The 20,536-nt window shown below is 48.1% G+C and overlaps 2 protein-coding genes across 3 annotated transcripts; both read right to left on the bottom strand.

Annotated features, from left to right (window-relative positions):
• Positions 1-3,060: 3,060 nt before the first annotated feature.
• On the bottom strand, positions 3,061-12,572 carry HOXB6 (homeobox B6). The gene is made up of 3 exons (XM_052785293.1): positions 12,088-12,572; positions 4,681-5,267; positions 3,061-3,364 (listed from the first exon to the last, which is right to left on the bottom strand). Exons 2-3 carry the CDS (start codon positions 5,087-5,089, stop codon positions 3,105-3,107), a joined length of 669 nt encoding a protein of 222 aa, XP_052641253.1. The 5' UTR covers positions 5,090-5,267; positions 12,088-12,572; the 3' UTR covers positions 3,061-3,104.
• Positions 12,573-14,722: 2,150 nt separating this feature from the next.
• HOXB7 (homeobox B7) lies at positions 14,723-20,471 on the bottom strand. Of its 2 annotated transcripts, XM_052785296.1 has the most exons (3): positions 20,262-20,471; positions 18,583-18,865; positions 14,723-15,605 (listed from the first exon to the last, which is right to left on the bottom strand). In XM_052785296.1, exons 1-3 carry the CDS (start codon positions 20,340-20,342, stop codon positions 15,352-15,354), a joined length of 618 nt encoding a protein of 205 aa, XP_052641256.1. In that variant the 5' UTR covers positions 20,343-20,471; the 3' UTR covers positions 14,723-15,351. The 2 variants fall into 2 exon arrangements, with proteins under 2 accessions (XP_052641256.1, XP_052641255.1); XM_052785295.1 differs by lacking the exon at positions 20,262-20,471 and having other exon boundaries at positions 18,583-19,522.
• Between the last annotated feature and the right edge of the window lie 65 nt (positions 20,472-20,536).

Raw genomic sequence — 20,536 nt, 5'->3', positions numbered from 1 at the left:
TATTAATGAATTATAGCGATGCACTGTACTTCGTTTTTGCTATGTATGCGGCCAAATATGGGGGGAGGGTGGGGGGTGCGTTTGGGAATCACGTGCTTTTGTTGACCAGTCGTAAATTCTCACTGATGACCTCAAGAGGTAATTCATGCTCTATGGTTACAAATAATGACGATCGCGGAGCCGGTTTTAGGCCCAAGTCGGCGCGCGGCGCCCCAAATCCCCCCCCCTCCTCCCCCCCCCCCCCCTCGCCGCCCCCGCGCCCGCGCGCGCGGGCGCGCGCGCCGGCGCCCGCGCTTCGCCCCCCACCTTGGCGGAGTGCGCCACCTACCGGCCGCGCGGGGAGCACGCACCGCGCCCGGGGGGGGGGGGGGACACGGACACAAGGGGGGGTGGGACCCCCCCCTGCACCCCCCCCCCCCAAAAAAAAAACCTCGACCCGCCGGTCTCTGAGACCCGAAGGTCTCATCCCTTCCCTTCTTTCCTTTCCTTTTTCCTTCCTGAAAATCAACGTTGAGATGAAAGGGGGGGGGGGAGGTTGCAAGTTGGGGGGGGGGTGTCTTCTCGCCCAGCTCTTTTTCTTTATTAAACTCTTAATTTCTTCCTTTGTAACACCGCCCGGGAAGTTTGAGAGGCAGCGAGGGATGAGGTGTCGGGTCGTTGGGAGGCCGGGCAGTCTTCTCTTTTAATATTTGAAGGGGGGGGGGGGAGGGAAAGGAGGGGGGGGGCAAAGCGAAGCTGCTAGGAGGAGGAGGGGGGGGGGAGCGTGGCTGCTCGGGTTTATTTCGCGTGGTTATTGTCAGAAAAGTCGAGGTTTCTTGCACGCTGAGCGTGGAGCCAGCGATGCGGTCGCACCTTAATTCTGGAGGGGAGAGGGGGGGAGAAAGGGGGGGGGAAACGGGGAGGGGGAAATAAAGGAAAAGGAGGGAAAGTCCAGCCGGTGGAACTGGTTGACAACGTTGCTTTTAGGATATTCTTGTTCCTGAGCGGTTCACGTCCTCTTTGAACACAGCATTGTGCTACGTGGTTTTTCCTCTCCATTTGCTAACCTGCAAGGAATATTGGGGAGCAAAAGCACTCTGAAATTGGTAAAAACGTTGTGAAAGAGCTGGGCTTTGTTAAGCATTACTTTCCTTTTTTTTCTTCTTCTTCTTCTCTTTTCTCTCTCTCTCTTTGTTTTTTTTTTTTCCAAGGCAGTTTAGGAATTTCATATGCTTGTCTGCAACTCATTGGAAATTATGCGCCATATTGAAAGTGACATATAATTATAATAATTACGGGCAATGAAAAGCGTGGCAATAATAGTAAATGTCCTACAGCTGTGAAGCTTCTGCATGAATTGATTTTAAAAGTGACTGACATTAAACCAGCTTGTGGCATGGGGGAATGCATTCATACATAGGTATTTCTTGTGGGTAGTGGGGAAAGGGGATGGGAGGCAGGAGATAGTCTTTCATTGCGTTTTCCCCCCGTGAAGCTGCAGAAAACGGTATCCGAAATAGGTTGGGCTGGTCGCTTGCTTCCAGTCCTAAAGCCCCAGCAGAAAAAGCACTTCCTTTCGTTTAATTCCCCAAACCCAGGAAAAGTTTGCCATTTGCATGCACGAGATTCCTCTTTGGTACGGAGCAGAAACGTTCCCCATCCCATCCCGAGCAAAGTCAGCCTCTCAAAAGGAGCCATTGAAAACGCTTGCGAGTAAAAATAAAAATCTACTCTTTCTAAAGAGCTCGGTAGACTTAGTTTAGATTTTTTCCACCCTTCCCTCCCCCCCCCTTAAATGGAGGCAATATTCCTGGAGCTGAGAAGCTCCTCGTTTCGCAGGGCAAATTCCCTTGAAATCTGGACTTTTTTGCAATACACTTCACTTTGATTTGGGGGGATGAAGTAAGGGACCAGATGTTTGAAAGATGCTAGGCAAATGTTAGGTATCTTTGGTAGATAAATGAGAGCATATTTTTGCCTGTTTGCTTGATTTATTATGTATATGGTGAGCGTTTCGTCATAACTCTTTGTACTGTAACAATAAAAAAGAGCGATACTAAAGCAGAATGTCAGCGAGGAAATACTATTGGTGAAAGGTCTTCCATTTAAGATTAGACAAAAAGAGGGAAAACCAGATTTATCTCTCCACTGTAACTTCCGTGTGCTTGGAGTTGCTTGTCCTTGCAGATTAGAAGACATTGTCATACAGAGAGAAGCAAGGCTTTCTTTACAACTCTCTGCTCCTTAAGAATGGCAAGTTCCCCTGGAAAAGGGAAAGATAATAATAATAATAATAATAATAATAATAATAATGACAGGGTGGTGTGCGTGAGATCGAAGACTTTGTTTTTATTAGAGAATTCCATGTTCATACCTAAGACAAACTTCAAACACAACACGTACAAAAATTAATAAAATATAACTTTTGCTGTTGTTGCTTTTGCATCCTTTTAGGTAGTACTCGTTCTTTCAGTAGATTTTCCTTTAAAAAAAAAAAACAAAACCAAAAAACTAATTACAAAGACCCCAGGGCTTGATTAATTTACCAAAGGAGAAAAAAAAAAAAGAAAAATGAAAAAAAAACAACCCTATGTCAACCGTGCATGAAACATTTTTACAAAATTAAGACAATAAACACCCCAAATGACATATATTGCAGCACTTCCATTAAATACAAGAGTTAGCAGATTACTAACAGTGACACCAAGGGTAGAAACACGGGTAGGAGTCCTTTTTTTTTTTTTTTTCTTTTCTCTTTCCCTTTCTTTTCCCCCTTCTCTCTCTACCTCTTTACTTTTTTATTATTATTACTTTACCTCGGGGGGTGGAGTGGGAGGGGAGGGAGGTCTAGGAAAGGAAAAAAAAAATTTAAAAAACGCAACTAGAAGCCTGATTTTTTTTTTTTTCCTGGACACGACAGATCACTGGGAACACGAGTCCATGGCATTGGTGGCCCAAACTTTCTAGCTGTTGCCGCTGCTGCAGAGGGCTTGTCCCACCAATGTGCAGGTTTTCCCTGTCCTCGCAGCCAGCCCACACCCCCCTCATCCTCTCAGCTCTCACACACACTCACTCACTCCCTCTCTATTTTTCTTTTCTTTTTGTGTGTGTTTTAAATAATACTTTCACTCCGCCGTTTTCTCCTCCTCCTCCTCCGCGCTCAGTTGCGAGGAGTTGAGCAATTTATTCTCTTTTTTCCACTTCATCCTGCGGTTCTGGAACCAGATTTTGATCTGCCGCTCCGTCAGGCAGAGGGAATGGGCGATCTCGATCCGCCGGCGCCGGGTCAGGTAGCGGTTGAAGTGAAATTCCTTCTCCAGCTCCAGCGTCTGGTAGCGGGTGTAGGTCTGGCGGCCTCGGCGGCCGCTGGGCCCAAAGGAAGAACCTGTGACACCCGCAAAAAAAAAAAAAAAAAAAAAAAAAAAAGGAAACAAATAGGAAACAAATAGGGGAGGAAAAAAAAAAGAAAGGGAGGGGGGAAAGAAGGGGAAAAAAAAAAAAAAGAAGAAAGGAAAAAGAAGGGAAAGCCCCGAGGTTTAGTGGAGCCGCGGAGATGCCGGATAATCCGCGGGGATGCTACGCCCCGCACCGCGGCTGGGTGCGGAGGGGTGTCTGCCCGCTCCCCTGCCCTCCGAAGGCTTTGGCCATCCCCAAAATGAAGCCCCTCCGTGCGCGCAGGGAGGCTCCCTGGCCGGGCCCGCACCCGCGGAGGATCCGCAGCCGCGCTGCAGGCAGCCGGCTAGAAGGGTTAATGCTGAAGTTGCCAGACTGCAGGCAGGGCTGGGGAGACAGGGCAAGATCTATCTTATTCCGGGATGAAAAATCGCAAGGTGTTCTCCCCCCCCCTCGCCCGCCCTCGCTATTTTCCACCCTACCGGCAACTGTAATAGATCTGAGCATTTAAGCAATAATGAAGTGAATCGATCTGCCCAAACTCTACATTAAAGAGGACACAACACTTTATGTCCCTGCGCTAATGGACATCAATTTGGAACTTAAAAGGCAACAAATGCATCTAAACATGGGAAGGAGGGTGGTGAGCCTCTATTATTTTTCTCCCCCCCCCCCTTTTTTTTTTCTGATTGAGGAAACAGCACTTAAAGAAGTCATATATCACCGGGGGGAAAAAAATTCTCCCCAGGCAGACTTTTCATTATGTGCGAGTTTCATTAAAAATGTAGCCCTCTCCTTTCAAATATTTAAACACTTTTATATTATTTAACTCCAGATCGGGTAGCCAGCGAGAGAGGGAGCTGCGTGGGGGTGTGGGTCCGTCCGTGTGTAAAGTCATCCAGATCTGATTTAGAAAAGATATCTCCCTGTGCGTGTGGGGGAAAGACAGAGACAAATCGTTGTAGCTGAGTGACACGCAAACTGGAATGTGCAAGGGGAGGAAGGAAAAAAAAAAAAAAAAAGGGAGGGAAATGGAGAAATACTGTACGGGGGTTTAAATACGGGGCAAACTTTTTAGCCGGGGGGGTGTGCTGGGAGAAAAGACTTCAGCGGCGTGAAGTTTTGGTGCGTGTCAGGAGCAAGTTGGAGCCTCTCGTGTCGCCTAACTTCCCCGCTGGAAGTTTGGGCTCTAAAGTGAACCTTATTCCTGCTTCCCTCGCTCGCTCGCTCTCTCTCTCTCTGGCGGTAACAAATAAGAAAGGGGGGGAGGAGATTGATGTATTTATTTCTGTAAAAGAGTAAACTCACTATTGCAAGAGTTCATCCGCTGCATCCAGGGGTAAACCGGGGCGGAACACTTTTGCTCCTCGCTCTCTCCGAACACAGTTTTGCTCTGCGCGCAGTCCGACTTGCGCGGCTCGGGGGCGAAGGGCACCTCGTCCAGGTTGGGGGGGGCACACGCAGGGTCCTTCTCCCTGAAAAACCCGCCGGCCCCATAGTCACAGGCGGAGCTGCGGCTGTAGGCTCCGTTGCTTTGCTGGTAGTAAGGAGAGGAGGTATAGCCCTTCTCCTGGACGCCCGTGGCTCCATAGGTGGTGGGGTAGTGCCTCAAAGGATCCGCATAGCCCGAGGGATATAGCGGGATCTGTCCCAGGAAGGGCTCCTGCCCCGCCGCCAGACTCACCGGGAAGGTCGAGTTGACAAAATAAGAACTCATTGGAAGGAGCCTGCCGTCCTTTCCCGGCTTTATGATTTGTTGTGTTTTATAGTCCAAGTGGTTTAGCTATTAGTAGTATATCGGAGATTGGGTTTTAGCTGAAGGGAGATGGCGTGGTGCCAGCGAGGGACACAAGGAAATACAACCATCTGATCATGGGCTGACCAATAGCAGGCGCCTGAGGTTGCAAAATAGCACCCATGAGGAGCTGAGATTGCACCAGGGACCCCAAGAACAAACCATCCACCCCCTTTTCCCTCCCTTTTAAACAACAGAAATGCACCCCCTTAACCAAATATATAATATCTGCCGAAAGAAACATTCCCGGCGCGCTACGGAGCTTCATAAATAAATAAACGTGTGTCGTCCCCGTCCCCCCCCTTCCCCTCCCCCGGAGCTCAGCGCGGGGGTGTGCGAGAGCCCGTCTGCACGGATGGCGGTGTGCGCGCCTATATATATTTACACGCATATAACGTATACAAATACCCGCTGTAAGCGAGGGGAAAAAGTTAATTGTTCGCATTCGGAAAACTTTAACCCCTAGTGTTTGCAAATCGTCCTGAAATGGCTGGGTACTTTGCTACAGTTAAAGAAAACAAACCAAAAAAAAAAAAAAGTTTGTGTGTGTGTGTATGTGTGTGAACTTTGCAAGGAGGAGATCCCGCCGGGTTGATTAACTTAGATTTGCTATAGGAGAAGAAATCGGTTTTGACAACTTATTTCGCTTCACGTTTGTCTAATTACCATAGATTAGCACTCCCAGTTCGGGAAAGCTGCGCTCGCTTGAACCAAACCTTCGCTTTTCATATATTGCACCTTTTTCCTTTCTTTTTCTGCAAAAGGTCCGCATCCGGGAGATAAATGGAAAATCGAAGTCTTTCCTTTATCCCTTGCTAAATCCCGATCTCCTCCGGAGTCCGGTACCGCATTGTGCCCTCTTGCGTTTTTTTGTTAATACCAAATCTATGCCCGACCTTTTATGGCTAAAAGGAAGCCTTGGGTTACGGTCAGAAGCTGAGTTTATTGATTGTTACCGATCGAGATGGGTTTTTTTTGAACGAGAGGAAAGCTGGCGGTGTGATGGGGCTGCTGCCTTGGAGGTGCGCAGAGACCCCGCGGGTTTGCATCCCCCCCTTTGAGCCCGTCCGCACTGCAAAATACCTATTTTTGCAAAGTTAAAAGGCTGGAAGGAATAATTCCGAAAGTCTCGAGCAATTCCCGATCACTCTAAAAGCTGCACTTTGCTCTGGGGTTTGCCTCTCTCGGTTTTGCCAGAGCCGTGTTCTGCTCTACCTGGTGCATCCCCCCTTCAGATCCCTGTTTGCTCAGGGTAGAGTTGGATCTCTGACCGCCGCCTTCCCTTTTTTCAAATGGGAAAATCAGAGCCATCTCACAGGGAACAGAAAAAAACCCACACACACACAAAAAAAACCCCAGCAACTAAATTAAACCCAGGACTGTCCCCCGATCATTCGCATTTTATCAAGGATTTGTTTCCTGTCCGAATTTGTAGCCATCTGTCTGTCGGGTCTTACATGCAATGAAATGACACGCCTTATAATACACACTCCCCTGTACTTGAATCTGTGAATGTGTGTGCTACAAATCTAGAATTACATATATTACATGGTTTCTGTAGAGCTGCCAATGCGGCGCTCTCTGACGGAGCTCTAAGTATCTACGAAACTGATATCTTATTACGAGCTAATTTATTTTAAACCCCATGTTTACCGCAGCAAAGCCAAGATTGTTTCATGCCACGGCTGCAATGAACATTTCGACTGAAACGTAATCCTTATAATTCAAGGAAATAACATGCAAAGGAAGTAGTTTTCATCCTCCACCCCCTCTCTGACTGATATCTCTTATATTTGTTCTTGCAGAGTTTCCCTTTGTGTATGGAATGGACCCAAACTTACGTAGATCTTCTTTATTGGTATGCAAGAAAAAAAAAAAAAGTGAGATTGAAAGGGAACGATGACTAGAGAAGAAAAAAAAAAACCAAACATGAGAGCCTGAAGTTTACTGCTTTGCAGGAGCTGAACAGCTCATACATTTGATTAGAGAGTTACGCAATATTTGTTGCTCTGCAAAACCAGCGATTATCTGGCATGATCAGCTCCGCATGCAAATTTTGGGCTAAGAAATGGGATATCCTGATAATTCAATGCGTGAGTACATCTGCTGAAAATGTTTGGTCTAATATTTTCTCTCACTTCTCGTGATTGCTCTGCAAATAAATCCCTCGAAATAGTTTGGAAAAAAATCCCCCTCACGCCAAGTTTTCCCGTAATAAAATACTGCTCATCCTAGTACCTTTGTGGCTGAAACAGGCTTTTAACGTAGTTTGACAGGCGACATTTTGAAAGAAAATTAAAATGCACTAATTGAAGCTGGCCGCTTGCTAATTGCTTATTGCTGACATCTTAGACGCGCTATAGATAAAAAATAATACGTCTTGCCTCTTAGACGAAGGATGACCCTATAGATGGCTATTTGGGGGAGAAAAAGAACAGAAGACAACTTGGTTCCCAACGTGACAAAAACCCCAGCGCCTGTCATAGTTTTCACCTTCCGGAGGGTCAGGCCCGCGGTCTAATTGATTTGCCACCTATCATACATGTAAATACGAGCAGAGGTCTTAAACCGCACTAAATCTCAGAGAACTGAACGTTTAGCACAGAGGTGGTTTCTATTCCCAGTTCAACAGCTTAAAAAAAAAATTAAATTAAAAAAAAATAAATTACAACGTTGGGTTATTAGTGTAGCTGTTTAACAGGCGCTCTCCTGCCTTCCCCGCTGAAGTCCGAAGGTAAATCCGAGAGCGATTTTGCGAATATATTTTCTTTGGACGCCTCTAAGCGCCAGCCCAGCCGGGAGGGACAGAGACACACAGCAATAACGGTTGCAGAAGCGAGCTTACACAGTAGCCCTTAAGTTAGACCCGTCTTTGAGGGCACCGACGGGCACATCTTTATTCCGTCTTTGGCCTCTTCGCCTCAAAACCAGGCGCAGGGTTTGCTAAGAAGGAGCAATAAAGCAGGGAAGTTGCGAGAGACACCAGAAGGTGGTATAACATATTTCACTGCGCTGGGAAGCCGGCTTTCCCCTCCTGACAGACATCACTCAGCTGGCAGGGTATAAATACAGATAAAGAGAAGTATTTACAGTATGTACAATCCCAGCTCTCTGCCCAGGAAGGTCCCACTTTCTGTCGCTTTGCTTTTCTGGCCAGCAAATGCCAACCCCACCAAGCAGAGCCAGGCAGATAGATGAGGGGATTAAAACAACACCCAAATATTTCGAAATGCAAACAGAACAGAGCATTGCTTGTGTGAAAGCTAAACCCGCTAAGAACTTGGTAGAAAGTTCAGTGCAGTTGGTTCCAATAAAAAATGAAACTCTCTTTTTTTTTCATGTGGAGCTGGAATTCCCGATCCTTCTGAAGTGAGAACACAGCGGGGGTTTCCCTACCGAGGGACTTATTGCAGCCATAAAGTCAAGCCAACACCACGAAAACACTTGAAAAAACCCCTTGTTCCTGGAGCCAGACATAGAAAGCCATTGGCAGCAGAGAAGCCTCCCCTGTAATGCTCATGCACATCCAAAATCACATCGGAAAAAAAACCCCGACAGAGCCATGTAGAGCTCCAGGCTTGGAGTATTTAAAACAATGACCCCGAAGGTGTAAAAAAATACCCGCTCTCCCCGCGCATAACCGCCTGAAACTTAATTTCCAGCAATTTAAGTTTAATTTACCTGACTTCCCGTGCAGTGCATAATAACCTTGTTAATGGGATCTTTGAAAAGAAGCAATAATAATCTACCATTGTTCCATTAAAGAGTGCAGCTAATTATTAACAAAAAAAAGGGGGGGAGGGGGGGAGGAGGGGAGGGCAGAGGGGGAGAGGGACATTGGGGGGGTCAAAATGCATCCAGAACCAAGTATTTCAGCGAAAGCAAGCCCTGGGAAGGGGAAAGGGGGGCTGTTGGTCAAATAATATTGGGAAAGCAGGGGGAAGGAGAGGCAAAGGCGAGACGGATCATGTAATGCGGAAAGCGAATGCTGGGGGGTGTTGGGAATTACAGCATGGAACAAGTTAATCATGGCTGTTGCTGGTCAAAAGACAGAAACTTTTTTTCCCCCCCTCGCCCCCCTTTTTTTTTTTTAACATAGTCCCTGGGCATCTCACTTTCTTCGAGAAAATGTCCCTAGTCTAGACGTAAACAGTTGCCAGGAAACTGTGTGGTAGAAGGAGAAAACGAGAGGGAGAAAGCGAGAGGGAGGGAGGGAGAGAGCGAAACCTTTTAAAATAACAGACACGCATTGTCCCTTCAAAGCCTACAGTAACTTAAAAGTGATTCGTCGTCTGCCTTTACTCCCTGCTCCTTCCCCAGCAACCCCCTCCATTCTGTGTACGCGACTTGACATATCTTTTCCAGACCCCACCGAAATGACCACTCGAAGCAATAAATAAATAAAAGCCCCTCTGCCTTTTATGATGAGCTGAAATCCCCTTCGCCTCGTACGTTATTATTGCATTTTACAACACCTCCGCTTGTGTTCGCGCTCAGCAACCGACCGGCTACCTCTCATCTTCCCTGGGTGTGCACAGAGATAGATGTGAGTTTTTTAGATGCGGATGCATGTGTAGATTTGGACACGCGTGGCACCGAGCAGCTGGACCAGCATAGCTTGTGGGGGGGATGTATAGATCACCACGAGCATCCAGGATGGCCCTGGCTCCCATATGGGTGTACACGTATGTGCGAGTGCATCCTCTATACATCTACCCAGACACTTTAAGGCTATACATACAGCTAAAAACCACATCTACCCTTTGCCATTCACAGCAGGGCACCAGGCCTGAAGGCTGAAGCCCACCCGAGAGCGGGGCCGGGGGTGGGAGCGGGGGTGGGGGGCTGCGGTCCTTGGCACCGTCGCCCGGCCGGGAAGAGGAGAAGAGCAGCCGGGGCAGGGTGTCCGTGTCCCGTCCCCCCCCCCCACGTTGTGTGTATCCCCCCCTCCAGGGGGACACCGGCTGCGGGGAGCCCCCCGGGAGCCGCCGGCCGCCGTCGCTGACGGTAGATGGCAGCAGACGGCGGGGAATGGGCGAGCCCCGCAGCGCGGCGGCGGCGGCACCGGAGGGGGGGAGAACCGGCGCGGCGGGGGGCTTACCCTGGCTTTACGCCGTTTTATTTTATTTTCTTAAATAAACAAGCAGGGAAGGATGCCAGGAAGGGAGTCCAGCCGGGAGAAGGGCGGACCGTGCCGCCCCCCACCCCCCACCCCCCCCCCGCCAATACACACACCGGGGGTGCACGGAGGTTTTCTCGGGCATCCCACGCCGGACCGGGCTGAAATGGTTAAAAAAGAGCTAACCCGCACCGAGGTGCGTGGTTTCCACAAGTGGTTGCCTGCGCAGGACGTGGAAGAATCGGCAGAAAGGCGTTTTGGAGCAAGGTTTCTAAATTAAATTAATTTTTTAATAATTTTTTTTTTTTCTTACGAAGAGGAAAAAAAAAAACGAGCGCGGAGACACTTAGGGAAAAGGGAGAACAGGCGTTTGAACCGGCATTAATTTTTTCTTTCCCTGTGATTTATGAAAAATGTAACAGGTTCAGGAAGAAATAGCTTTCTAACATGACTTTCTGTTTATTATTTCCACGGCTTGCGATCATTTACTCTTGTCCACACAATATTCAGGCACAGTCAGTTTAGGTGAGATAAATCGTCACGTCATAAAATGGTTTATGCTTAAGTAATGAATCTCTTCTTACTCAATCTCGCTTCACATACACAGACTCTTACATTATCTTATTTAAAAAACACCTCGTAACAGTAGCAATTAGTACTATATTTCAAACACCCCACCCCACCCCCTTAAAATCTTGAAAAAAACACATTTAAAATGACGGGCATCTCCGGATAAATATTTTCCTAAACCCGAAGGCAAGCGGTAGGGTATCAGACAGGGAAAGGAGAGGAAGATTTGCACATAACCTGGTGTGGAAAAGCACCGACACACCGTGGGGCTGAAACCCAAGCCGGTATTCCGGTCGGGAAAGCCGTAAAGCCCCGTTAACACTGCAGAACGCAATTAAATACAAGGAGGTTTATTGCATCGCAACGTCAGCTTCATTTGGGAGTTTCAGGAGGGGGAAAAAAAAAATACAATGAGAGCTCTGCGCTCTGGTTTGGCTTCATTCTTATTATCTTTTTTTTTCCCTCTCTTTTCTTTTTTTCTTCCCCCCCCCCTTTTTTTTTTTTAACTGATTTCCAGAACCTTATTTCCGAGGACTGCCGCGAACTGCCCTCTCCGAAGAAACCACCCACATAATAATGACCCTGGAGAGCAACGCAAAACCCAACTGGCTTCCACACAAACTTCGCCAAATTACTGGGCTCGCCTCAAGACAGACAAACTGGCAAGAGATTCTGCGAGGGGGAAAAAAATAAAACACGACAACTACCCACAAAGGGGTTGGTATTTTTTTAAAGGCAGTATCTAAAAGCCTCCGTCACCGAGCTACTGCAAAACCCTTCATTCCAAGTCTACTGTCTCCAGGTGACCTCACAGGCTTTATTTTTCCTTCTTATTCCGTTATGTTATTTCTCTTTCTCTTTCTTATTTTCTTCCCTGTTTCTTTCTCACTCTCTTTCTTATATTTTGTCTATTTTCTTCCTCGATTTCTTTCTTTCCTTCTTTCAATTTCTTTCTCTACCTTGTTTCCATTCTTCTTTCTCTCTCCCTTTCTCTCTTTTTCTCACCTTTACGCTACACTTTTTCGGGGAAATTGTCACTTAAACAGATTTCCACCACCCCTGATTTCTTCCAGTGCCTCCCTTCTTCATCACCCCACCCTTTTCTTTCTATTTCCCCCACCCCCGGGTACAGGGGAGAGGGAGATGGGGAATGGAATAGAAAAGGCAGCTTGACAAATGCATTTTCTCAAAGAAAAAATTAAATGAAGAGAAACAGATATTATTCCCTTACCTTTTGACGTCCATTTCTGTGGTATAAGTAAAATATATAGGGAGAGAGAGACAGCGTTTGCTTATCTGTTAGCTGACAAATATTGTCCCAACCTGATAGCCGTCGATTGCCTCTCTGACTTGTGAGAGCTTCTTGCATTTCTGTCATTTGCATAGAAAATGGAGTAACTTCCCTCTTTGAAAAATGATAGCCTCCACTCGGTCCAGAATCTCCTCTGCCCCTCCATTACTACTGAGATTCCAAATCAGCAGGCAAATTAACAGAGGAATTAAAAAAAAAATTAATAATAAAAAAAAAAAGAGCATATAACTCTTTTCCTATGTGTGTGTGCGGAGGTGGGTGTCTATGTGTGCGTGTGGATGTGTGTATAGGCGTCCCCCCCTCCCCTCTCCCCTGTTTTAGCCCTATCGAGCTTATACACAAAAGTAAAAAAATGTAAAGAGGCGAGAGCCCTATAGAGGACACTGATCCGACCCAAGGTGCAGCGGACAGAAGAATGGTGCAATATAACCACATGGGAAATAATAAAAAGTTCATGTTCACGGTTAGCAGTCCACATGACCGGCTCTGGCCAATCCCAGAACCCAGCCACTCATAAAGTTCTATCACAAAGTTGTAAATTTTCATAAAACAACAAGGAATTTATTGCATTTCTTCATGACCGGTTTAACAGCAGTCTTTTTCTTAGCCGCCATCTTTTTTTTAAACAAAAATAAAAGAATATGAAAGGGGGTTCAGGAATTTTTTTTCCCCCCCTCCTTGGTTGCATGTGGGGGGGTGTTGCAAAGAAATAATCGAATAACGCCTCACACGTTAGGCTATGAACAATAATAGCCCCCCCAGAATAAAGAGCTTGGGGTTGGGGTTGGGGTTGGCTTTTAAACGGGGAAAGGCACAGTAAAACAGTGGGGTTCGGGTGGGATTTTTTATGTCTTTTTTTTTTTAACGCAATTGGGATCCTTTCAGCTGAAAAGGGCAATTAGATTTCCGGGGGGGGGGAGGGAGAAAAACAAGAGGCAAATAAAGGCAATAAAAGCGTGGCCGGGGTGCCCATGCCCTGGGCAGAGCCGAGCCGGCGGGGTTCGTGCCTGCCGGGCTCCCCACGGCCAAAGACCCCCCCAAGAACCGCCGGGTCCCCCCGCGACCCCCGCTACAGCGCGGGGAGAAGGGGGGGGTGATCCGGCAAGGTGGGTCACCCCACCGGTAAAACCGCTGCCCTGGCTTTAGCATATTAAAGCGTCGGTGTGACTCGCTTTGCCTTTTTTTTTCCTGGAATTCTCCTCAATTCCTACTTGCCCCCCGACGGCAGAGGTCCGTGCCGGGGGGGGGCAGCCAGCCGGGCCACTGCGGTCTAGGAACAGGGAGGGGGGAAATTTCTGGAACCGCTGCTTTTTTTTTTTTTTTTTTTCCTTCCCATCCCTGCTATGCACAGAGAGCTCCTGCAAAGAGATTGCACCAAGGGATTTCAAGGAAAAAGGAAGATTTTCATCTCTTTTCCTTTCCCTTCAAGAGAGAATTTCAGTGTGCAAAAGCCATAATAGCTGCTGCCTTTAATAATGGGCTTCCCATAATTAGTATATGCAGCATATACTGCAAATCTGTATGATAGACGTGGGCGCGCAGCTGCTTGACGTGGCATCTTATTTTCGCGAAAACCTGCTAAAGGATGCCCTGCGCGCCTTCACTTAGGACATGAAGTCATTTGTGGTGGTGGGTGGTGAAAAAGCAGAGAGACAGAGAGGGAAGGAAGGGGAGAAGGTGGAAAGCTGCCATCGCCAAGTCCTTCCAAAGCTGGCTGCATTTTTTTTATTTTTTTTTTTTTCCCTGTGCATCTTGCGCAACGCATTTGTGGAGTAAATTACGTGGAGCCTCCGCGGGAGGAATCCGCGTCTTTTACTGCGCAGCTTGGCAATGTAAATAAACAGGCAGGGGCGGGAGGGGGGAGAGGGCGGCGGAGGATGCTCCCCCGCGCAAGTGCTTAAATTTACTCGCCTTTTGTTTTGCATTGTTGATTTTTCCTGCGTTTAATTGCTTTAATTTATTTTATGCGTGCTTTGATGCTAAACATTATTTGGTGCTAATGAAAGAGTTCCAGTCCGCAGTAAAGTAATTGAAGGGCGGAGGGAGAATCTAAAAAAAAAAAAAACCTAAAGGCACGGCGAAATAGATAGCTTTTCTGCAAATTAGTTACCAGAAGAAGAGAATTAAAATAAGGGGCGGAAAGACTATTTGGGCTGATTCTGGCTTCTTTACATTCCTCCTTTATGCTCTTGCCTACTTCAGTAATAGCCCCAGCGCAATCACAGAGGGAGAGAGAGAAAGGAGACCAGCGCGCCTTTCGAGAGCCCCGAATATCATCTATATCTTAGTATATTCGCCGAATCTATTGAAAAGGTACTAAAATTTTGAAGGGAGTGGCTCCCCCCAAAAAAGAGAGAAGCTTAGGATGATAGATCGGGGCATGCATTAATCTAAAAGGATCTTTTAGTATATTTATTTTACAGGGGAAAAAGCAATTCCAAAATCCCGTCTGTTATTTTTAACAAGAAAAGGGGAAGGAACCCAAAGCGATGGTAGATTATTGGAGATTTCCTTTTTATTTGGAAGAATAATAATCACAGACAAGGGGAAAAAAAAAAAAAGCAACGCGTCGCCATTAAATAATTTGCTACTTTGATATACAATGTATTACGTAGCACAATATTAATTCCTCTTCTTTTTTTCGTAGAGACTTGAACAAGGAAGAAATCCAGGTAAAAATATGCACAGACAAAAGAGCATAGCAAGGAGAAAAGAACCACAGAGGTTACAGGGAGAAGGCGTAATAATAATTCATATTATGTACAGGACTATATACGCTAAGTATAATTTGCATTCAGACTTTCAGGTCACATTTTCTAAATTAAAGGTGCTAAACACGACCACGTTACTTCATACCAAAAAGTACACAGCGAAGTACAAACGGAGATTTACAAATTACTTGTACTATAGGAAGACTCACATAGAAAAATGTGTCTATTCTGACTCTAAAGCCACATTTAATAGGTAGATAGTCATTCTATTGTACAAAAAAAAAAAAAAGACTTTAATATAGGTAGTATTTTTTTCAGTGTCAGGAAACACAATGTATCATTCCTAGGGTTTTTAATTATTTATGCACTTATCATTTATCTATTTTCATATATAGTCTTTTTCTGTGTGTTTTCCCCCCCCTTTTCTTCTCGCGTGGGCTTCCACGTTTCCTGCATCCACCCCTCGCCCCTTTCATTCCTCTTCATCGTCCTCCGCGTCTGGTTTCTCCTGACTGTTGGAGCCGGAGCAGGCAGTTTTATTCTCTTTTTTCCACTTCATGCGCCTGTTCTGGAACCAGATTTTGATCTGTCTCTCTGTGAGACACAGAGCGTGGGCGATCTCGATGCGTCTCCTCCTCGTCAGGTAGCGGTTGTAGTGGAACTCCTTCTCCAGCTCCAGGGTCTGGTACCTGGTGTAGGTCTGGCGGCCGCGTTTTCTGTCAGTGCCTGGGAAATAAATGCAGATTTAGATCAGCTGGGGGGTTTGGGGGAGATGTTTTGCGGGGCTGCTGGTTCGGTTTGCGCTCTTGCTTTGGTCTTTGGGTGCAGTCTAGCAAGCACCCATCCACTGCGGTCCCACGGGGGGACAAAATCCTCGGAGGAACTGTGCAACCTGGGACAGCCCTTCTTTTTATTTGCAGGATCAGCTCCTTCTGCCTGAGGATTTCCCTGCCTCACCCTCCCTGTTCTCAGCCCCCAAACCGCATCGGCTTTAATTTCCCTTCATCTAGGAAAAGGGTGCAGTGCTTTTTTTGTGTGTGTGTGCCTGTGCGTGTCTCCGAGGGAACAACAAACTTCAGAAAGTTTCCTGCCCTCGTAGCACCGCTCAGACTCTGAGCTCCTGCTTTAATTTTCATTTAGATACCAGAAATTTCGGATGGTTGGCGAACAAATACAGAAAATACAGTCGAGCAGAGCGAGAGAGGCATCTGCTACCTACACAAATCCAACTATTTGTTCTCTCTTAAAGCTGTCATCAGTGTGCCTGCTGGGAAGGTGTGTGATGGTCTTAATTATTTCAGGGGATCTTTTGGGCTCAGTAGTGACTTCTGGGGCTGACAGTGAGGCTGCTACCCCCGGGATGCTCTTGCGCCTCATCACTTACCCCAGCTCCCCACCCTGACCCTCCAGCTGCCTGCAAGTGGGGTTTGGAAAGGGCCCAGCTCCTAATTGTCCCCTCCACCCGACATTTCCTGGAATCTGATTGGAAATAATTCTACAATATGGTGTTTGTGATGTGACTCTATTTTCTATGTAAATGCTATGTATATCTATAGTATAATGTATTATTTCCCAGAGCAGTGGGGATGGCGAACAGCAGCCCTCGGCCTCTCCTCCACACATTCCACCGGACTCCTCTTCTTCTTCCCTTTTTTCCCCCCACCCCTCTTTCTTTTTAAAAGAAGAAAAGATCCAGTCATTAAAAGGAGAAAAAAAGCAAAATAGCCAGGCTAGCTGTAAAGTAAAAATGTGCAGGTCGTGGAATGTGGGTTGTAAAATCCGCTGAGGGGAGAGCCATAAACTGCTGCTGAATAGGGATGACAACTCTATCTCTGCTCGCTGATGAAATTCCACAAGCACGATCGCACAGTGGGCATGAGGCACTGGGAGGGGGGGGGGCAGGAGGGGGGGACCCCACTTTTACGACCGAGGTCGAGTTTCTCGGGTTTTAGGCTCAGCAGATCCCAGAGCATCCAGGGATTTTTGAGCACAGGACCCCGCGCGTTTGCCCCACTTCCAAACCCTCTCTCATGTGCATCCTCACAGCATCACAGGCTAAAAGGGGGGTGAGGGGGGGGGCCTTCTTAAATCTAAAGTCAGATAAAAGCGGAGATGAAGTGTTTACGACCAAAAATATTTGGTCTTTGATAAATCAACTGTAAAAGTGAATGAATTATGGAGCAGGTAATGGAAAGAACTGACCACCAAATAAGTGTGAGGGTAACTCCTGCCTTTATAAGCCGCTATACATTGGCTGCTTTGCTGTTTTTCTTTTTCCTCTGCTTCCCAGGGAGGCTGGCCCGCACTCCGGTCGCCCCTGAGGTTTACTAATAAGACCCTCGCCGAATATTTGGCCGCGGAGGGAGGCTCGCCCGCAGGGATGCTCTCAAGTTGCAATCTGGCAAGGCAGAAGCGAAACCGGGGCTGCTGGAAAATGAACTCACGCCTTCCCCTCCGCTCCCAGCCGGGACAGCAGCCCTTTTCTCCCCCCTTCTCAGGATTACACGAGTGTAAACACCACCACGCGTGCCCACGGACACCGGTCGGGATGCTCCGAGCTGGGAGGGGGAGGACACCCCGGCCCGGAGCGCCCAGCCCGGCCCCGGTGCGCTCCATCCAGCGGGGTCCGGGGGGAGCCGGGACACCCCGGGACCGCTCCCGCGCGAGGGAAATGAATATTTATTCAATGTTAATTGACATTAATACCCTGAGAGGGAACGCCTTGGGGACTGAAAGCAGCGTGGCCGCCCGCCGTTCAGTCGGTTTGGGGTTTGAGACACACGTACGGGGGCTGCGTGTCCCGGCGTGGGGCGGCCCCCGCTCCGCTCCGCTCCTGCGGAGCACTGCGCGGCCTTCCGCGGAGCTGAGCTGCCCTGCGGAGCGGCGGTGTCCCGGGCGGGACCCCCAGGCCCCCAGCAAGGCTACTCTGGGCAACTCCATGGTCCCCAAAAAGCCTTGCCCAAGGTGCGGAGCGCACCGCAGCCCTCCGCGGTGATGCTTGTAGGGAGGTGACACAGATAAACATCCTCCTCCCTCTATCCATCCATCCATCCATCCATCCGTCCGTCCATCCATCCATCCATCCAGATTCCGGCCGGAGTATGACCGTTTTGAGAGTGGGGCTTTTAATTGCACCGGGAATGATGCGTTGCTGTTTCTGATGGCAACACGCTACGCTTAATTGCAGTGTCTGGGACATTGTGGTGAGAGGCTGGCAAATGAAGGTTTTGCAATTTAACAGAAAACAAACCAAGCTTGCAAGCACCTCCCATAAATAGTTTCTTTCAGAATCTATATCTATATCTACATGGGGGTAGCACAATCTCCATCCTGTAAATATAGGAGAAGAAGGGGCTGGCCATTATTTCTGCAGCTCTGTCTGTCCCCACTAAGACAAACTGCCTTTTGCATGGCACATACACAGCCCCAGCAACACCAATAAATATTTAAAGCTAAAAGGATGGCTTTATGGCGGGGGGGGGGGGGGTGGTGGTGGTGGTGATGATGGTGTTCGCTCTCTCCCTCTCTCTGTTGAAGATGCGTTTTCGGTGAAACGTCATGAAAGGAGTTGGGGACAATTCCCCCCTCCCCTCCCCCTCCGCCACCCCCCGCGCACGCCAGCAAATAATTTACACTCCCCTTAGCCCCCCCTCCGTCCCCCCCCCGACCCCGGGCTCCTTTCTTTAGGGAGGCTGGGGCTTACCTGTGCTCCTCATCCAGGGGTAGATACGGAAGTTACTGTCGCTTTGCAAATCTGAGTCCCTCTGGTCCGTTTTGCTGCAATTCTGCTTGGAGGCATCTCCCGGGCACATCATGGAGAGATTTTGCTCAAAAGGGGAACAGTGCATGTTGAAAGAGCCCGGCTCCAGGCCGTAACCGGAGGAATACATGCTGGGGGGCTGGGGGTGCACGGCGCTGCCACTGGAGTAGAGCCCGGGCATGGAGGCGGCGAAGGGAGGCGTGGATCCGGCCCCATACCCCGCTCGCTGGGTGTTGGAGGCGAAAGCGCAAGAAGTTTGCTCGGGAAAGACTCCGGATGGGAAAACCGAACTTGCGGCTTGATATTTAGAAAATAAAGCATTCGCATAATACAATGAACTCATAATTTGGCCGGGTGATTTGTAGGTCGGGACGTTTTAGTGTCGGTTTTACGAGGTACCGTGATATATTACGGAATTAGAGTCCAGATTTACACCAAAAAGGAGCCCTTTTTCCTCCCGGCCCATGTGACGCGCGGGCACGTGGCTCCGGCGGCGCCAATCGCCGCCCGCTCCCTCCTCGGGGGCAAAAAATTGTAGTGCTGCTGGATTTATAAAATATGATAAATAATTGATGCGATATAAAACCCTCCAAGATCTATGCTGGAAGGGGTGAAATTGTGCTGGAGTCGATAAGCAACCTGTAATCAGTTTTCGGCTCAGACCGAGAGAGAAAGAGGAAAAAAAAAAGGGGGGGGGGGGTAAAGCACGTTGCTGATAAACCAGCGTCTCCCTCTCGGTCTCTCTCTGCTGGAGGAAAAGGAAGGGAGCTCTATTTATCCCTTTATTGATCCCCTCTAAAATTCCCCCCTTCGCACCATTTCCTCGGCTCCGAGGTACTTTTTCACAAGACTGTACATAATTCCTTCCCTTCCCCCCTTGACCCTCTCCCCCTCCCCGGCCACCCCCCCCCCCCAAAAAAAAAAAAAAAAAAGACAAATGTCTCATTGATACCTAATAGTTTCAGGGTTCTTTTTTCCCAAATGCCATTCAGCTCTATATCTAATTTATTCCAGTGCCACGGGCTTTGAGCTTCGTATTGAGCTGGCATTTGCTTTTCTTGTTGCGAAAAATAAAGAGTGTACAGATCCCTTGTTTAGCGTGTCAGCGGTTCTGCAGGACTCAATTACAGTTAGAAGTAAAACCTTACCAGCTGGCTGATTTGCTTTCTGCTGGAGAAGCAGAGAGACCTTCCAAAATGTGATCTGCCTCAATTTTTTTTTAGGGGGGTCGGGGGGGGGGGGTTAGAAAGAAAGAAAGTCTTACAGGCAGGAAAAGCAGCCCAGACAATGGTGGATGTGCATCTAGGGTTTGTGCTGTTTCTCCTTTCCCAAGGTTATGTTGCAAGGGGATGGGTGTGCATCCCCGCACTCCTCTATTGCCATGGCAGGGCAGCTTGAGAGGCGAAGGAGCAGAAAAGCAGCTCAGCTGCGCGACTGCCTGCCAATTTTTTTTTTTTTTTTTTTTTTTTGCAGCGAGATAAGTGGGAGGAAAGGAGAGGGGGACCCAGAGCTGGGCTTCATCTTGCGGGGACAGTGGGGTGGGCGAGGAGAGAGGGAGAAAGGAGGAAAGAGAAAGGAGAAAAAAAAAAAAAGCCACAAAAAACCAAAACAACACACGTTACCTTCAGGAAGGATTTCCACAGAGCCTCCCAACCTGTCACCACCCAGGAACTGTTAGAAACAACAACAAGAGCAGAAGCCATCGCAGTTGCCCCGTGTCCCCCCCCTTCCCCACGGCTCCCAGGCAGCAGCTCCCCGGCCCCAGTCCCTGCCTCCGCCCGTCCCAGCAGCGATCCAGCCCGCCAGCATCTCTCCAGGCAAAGAAGTCTTTGATGGCCAGGGCTGCAGCTCCGACACAATTGACTTTTATTTCCTTTCTATCAAAGTGGTCCTGGAG

The sequence above is a fragment of the Harpia harpyja genome, chromosome 4 (genome assembly GCF_026419915.1).
Source record: "Harpia harpyja isolate bHarHar1 chromosome 4, bHarHar1 primary haplotype, whole genome shotgun sequence".
In the NCBI taxonomy this organism is placed as follows: Eukaryota; Metazoa; Chordata; class Aves; order Accipitriformes; family Accipitridae; genus Harpia; species Harpia harpyja.
The sequence above is the reverse complement of the archived record's forward strand: the minus strand, read 5'-3'. Positions and strand labels throughout refer to the sequence as shown.

Excerpts from the sequence above, each read along its gene's own strand:
- HOXB6 (XM_052785293.1), bottom strand. The coding sequence starts at position 5,089 with ATGAGTTCTTATTTTGTCAACTCGACCTTCCCGGTGAGTCTGGCGGCG. Across the intron at positions 3,365-4,680 it reads GCGGATGAACTCTTGCAATA|GTTCTTCCTTTGGGCCCAGC; the intron begins GTGAGTTTACTC and ends CGGGTGTCACAG.
- HOXB7 (XM_052785295.1), bottom strand. The coding sequence starts at position 18,982 with ATGAGTTCATTGTATTATGCGAATGCTTTATTTTCTAAATATCAAGCC. Across the intron at positions 15,606-18,582 it reads CCCCTGGATGAGGAGCACAG|GCACTGACAGAAAACGCGGC; the intron begins GTAAGCCCCAGC and ends TTTATTTCCCAG.